This window comes from Chiloscyllium plagiosum, chromosome 13 (assembly GCF_004010195.1).
Source record: "Chiloscyllium plagiosum isolate BGI_BamShark_2017 chromosome 13, ASM401019v2, whole genome shotgun sequence".
Lineage (NCBI taxonomy): Eukaryota > Metazoa > Chordata > Chondrichthyes > Orectolobiformes > Hemiscylliidae > Chiloscyllium > Chiloscyllium plagiosum.
In genome coordinates, this window is record NC_057722.1 from 48401915 (window position 1) to 48405514 (window position 3600).

Here is a 3600-nt window from a genome sequence, read left to right on the forward strand (position 1 = left end):
TGGGGCTTTGGAGAGAAGTGAGGGGGGAGGTGTGGGCGCAAGTGTTGCACCTCCTGCGGTTGCAAGGGAAGGTGCCGGGAGTGGTGGTTGGGTCGGTGGGGGGTGTGGATCTGACAAGGGAGTCGCGGAGGGAGTGGTCTCTACGGACAGCTGATAGGGGAGGGGAGGGAAATATATCCTTGGTGCTGGGGTCTGTTTGGAGGTGGCGGAAGTGACGGCGGATGATGCGCTGTACATGGAGATTGGTGGGGTGGTAGGTGAGGACCAGTGGGGTTCTGTCCTGGTGGCGGTTGGAGGGGCGGGGCTCAAGGGCGGAGGAGCGGGAAGTGGAGGAGATGCGGTGGAGGGCACCGTCGACCAACGTCGGGGGGGAAATTGCGGTCCTTGAAGAAGGAGGCCATCTGTGTTGTACGTATTTTGAACTGGTCCTCCTGGGAGCAGATGCGGCGGAGACGAAGGAATTGGGAGAAGAATGGGATGTTTTTACAGGGGGCAGGATGGGAGGAGGTGTAGTCCAGGTAGCTGTGGGAGTCGGTTGGTTTGTAGTAGAAGAAAGTGAGGACTAAGAGTCAGAATCAAAAGACGTGGTGCTGGAAAAGCACAGGCCAGGTAGCATCTGAGAAGCAGGAGTCGACGTTTTGGGCATAAGTTCTTCATCACAAATGTGATGAAGGACTTATGCCTGAAACGTCAACTCTCCTGCTCCTCAAATGCTACCTGACCTGCTGTGCTTTTTCAGCACCACACTTTTCAACACTATCCCCTTTCTTTGTCTAACACACATCTAGACTGCTGCTTCTTAAGCTGATACCTGATCCCACGAATAAACAAAACAAAAATCACAGAACTGTAAATTAACTATGATTCCCTTACATTTCTGGCAATTGAAACTATTCAACTAAGAATTCACGAATGAAGTTATAAATAACTACGTGCTACAAAATAGAAACAATTTGGTATTTCTTCAATTCTATTTTTAATGCCCTATTTCCAAGATCTGCAAAACAACAGATTTTCATCTTGCAACTGAAATATCTGCCATTCAATGATAGTATTTTCCCAATAAATTGCTAATATTTTCTGATTTGCATTATACCTGGTGTGCTCCCATATCTGCTGCATTTTCTTTTTTGTCCTTATCTTTCTCTTTCTTTTTGTCTTTGTCCTCTTCTTTCTCTTTTGAATCATAATGTTCACTGCAAATGTGGAGTAACTGCTGGACTTTCAGTACATTTCCAGAACCTAGAAAATTATAAATGATTATGGAAACAGAACATTGTCCACAAGCAAAATAAAATCATTCATTTCTAGTACTGTGTCTAAAAAGAAGTTGCACTTTTTATTTCTCCTTTCCTACATGCTTTAATATTTCTCCTCCAAATAGCCACCTTAAGCTATGTTGTAGGGGAGTTCAAAACTAGAGGGCATAATTTTAAGAAGATAGGGGGACAATTTAAGAGGGACTTGAAGGGCAACTTTTCCATGTGAAAAGTGGTGAGTAAACCATCAGAGGAAGTGGCAGATACTGGCACAGTTACAAGACTTAAAAGGCTTAAAAGACATTTGGACAGATGCGTGAATAGAAAAGGTTTAGATATTGGTCAAATGCAGCCAAATGGGATTAGTTTAGTTTGGGAAACTTGATCAGCTTGGACAAGTCGGACCGGATGTATGACTATGAGTGGTTTGTTATTTGGAATTCTTAAGCTTAAATATATTCAAGAGTAAATATCTAATTATCTTTTCAATGGAAGTGTTTGATAAAAATTAGGAAGTTAAAAATCACAACACCAGGTTGTTCAATATATCTCAATGTATCAGTTGTATGTCACTATGATCTTGTGCTATAAATTCTTCATCTTATGATCCTGCTCCCAATAACTACCTGACGAAGGAGCAATGCTCCAAAAGCTAGGACTTCCAAGTAAACCTGTAGAACTATAAACTGGTGGTGTGTAATTTTTAACTTTGTTTACCACAAAACACCAGCACCATCCCATCATAAAAATTAGGAAGTTAGAGCATGGATATGATACCAATGTTACAGCCTGCATTACTACAGAAATTCCTTTGTGAAGAAAGGAGATTGGATTGTCCTGTGCTACACTGCCAAACAATCGGAAGGTTAAACAATGGAGAAAGATGTGATGTGTGCCCCTACAGCTGAAGCCCTGCCTTGCCACTACCACAACTAATCTTTCTAAGCATGTCAGCCATGCTCAGTGTCAAAACATAAGAACCCTGATATTTTAATATCAGATAGTGTGTAGTACCCAAGCTTAATCCTCAATAGTGGATTAGTTAGATTTATCTAACCATACCAACCTGCATAAGCACAGACGTCTACCAATGTATTCGCAAAACTGCGGAATGGCTCTGACACCACTTCCAGGGCAGCCAAAATAGCCTCAATGGCCTCCCCTTTTCCTGTGAACCAGAAATAAATGATAATAATCTTTCACATAATGCTAACTTCATTTTGAAACTGGGCATATACAGAGATTTTATATATACTTAAAAAATCTGAAATGGCACATCTTGATTTGCTGCAGAACACGCAAACTACAAAGGCAGCAAATTACCCCTGAAAACTGGAATAACTTGCTGATGAATTATCAGTGCTTTAAACAGGAGAGTTACGCATTGACTTGGAACCTTCATCAGGGTTCAACAGGAGAGACATAAATATGCAGGTATTACAACACAATCAAGTCATCGGTCCAACTAGTCCACTCCACTGCTTACCCTCCGTGTAAATAAATACTTGTCACCACATTTACCCATCTCTTTCCGACAATTTCAAAACCCTCCTCCTTTTCCTTCATTCATGTATCCAACTTAATATTCTCAACCGATATTTTCAGTTTTGGCCCTCAACACTAGAATGAAATGTATAATTTTACAACTCTGTGCAGGGAATTCTTTTTCACAATGTTAGAAATGTTATGTTTAATTTTGCATATCTATGGACCCACATCCTAAATTCAAGTATCAGAAAGCACTTACCATCTTCCCTGCTCCCTACTTTCATAATTTTAACATATTCTTGCAGCATCCTATAATTTGTGTTATTAAAAAAACAATTTGGTGGCAAGAACAGGAAGGCAGATTACTACCTAAATGGAATCAATTTAGGTAAAGGGGCGGTACAAAGAGATCCGAGTGGGTCAGTGGAATGTTCCACCTGCCGGATGTTTGAGGTAGGGGTGACCACCGATACTCCTGCCGACTTCATCTGCAGGAAATGCAGTCAGATTCTGCTCCTCACAGAACGAGTTAGGGAACTGGAACTGGAGTTGGATGAACTGAGGATTATTCGAGAGGCTGAGAAGGTGATAGATAGAAGCTACAGGGACATAGTTACGCCAGAGAACAGGGGTAGCTGGGTAACAGTTAGAGGTGTGAAGGGGAGGAAGCAGGCAGTGCAGGGATCCCCTGTAGTCATTCCCCTAAACAATAGGTATACCGCTTTGGATACTGGTGGGGGGGGACAGCCTAGCAGGGGTAAGCTGCAGTGACCGGGTCTGTGGCGTGAGGTCTGGCTTTGAGACTCAGAAGGGAAAGGGGGAGAGGAGGAGAGCACTAGTTATAGGAGACTCT

General features: G+C 42.5%; 1 protein-coding gene across 1 annotated transcript in view; it reads right to left on the reverse strand.

Annotated features, from left to right (window-relative positions):
- The window catches only part of psmd2 (proteasome 26S subunit ubiquitin receptor, non-ATPase 2), a 79407-nt gene that overhangs the window by 16546 nt on the left and 59261 nt on the right, over positions 1-3600 (reverse strand). The window contains exons 14-15 of the mRNA XM_043702323.1: positions 2326-2427; positions 1097-1242 (exon numbers count right to left, since the gene is read on the reverse strand). Coding sequence (XP_043558258.1) covers positions 1097-1242; positions 2326-2427 — 248 coding nt within the window. The remainder of the gene's footprint in view (positions 1-1096; positions 1243-2325; positions 2428-3600) is intronic.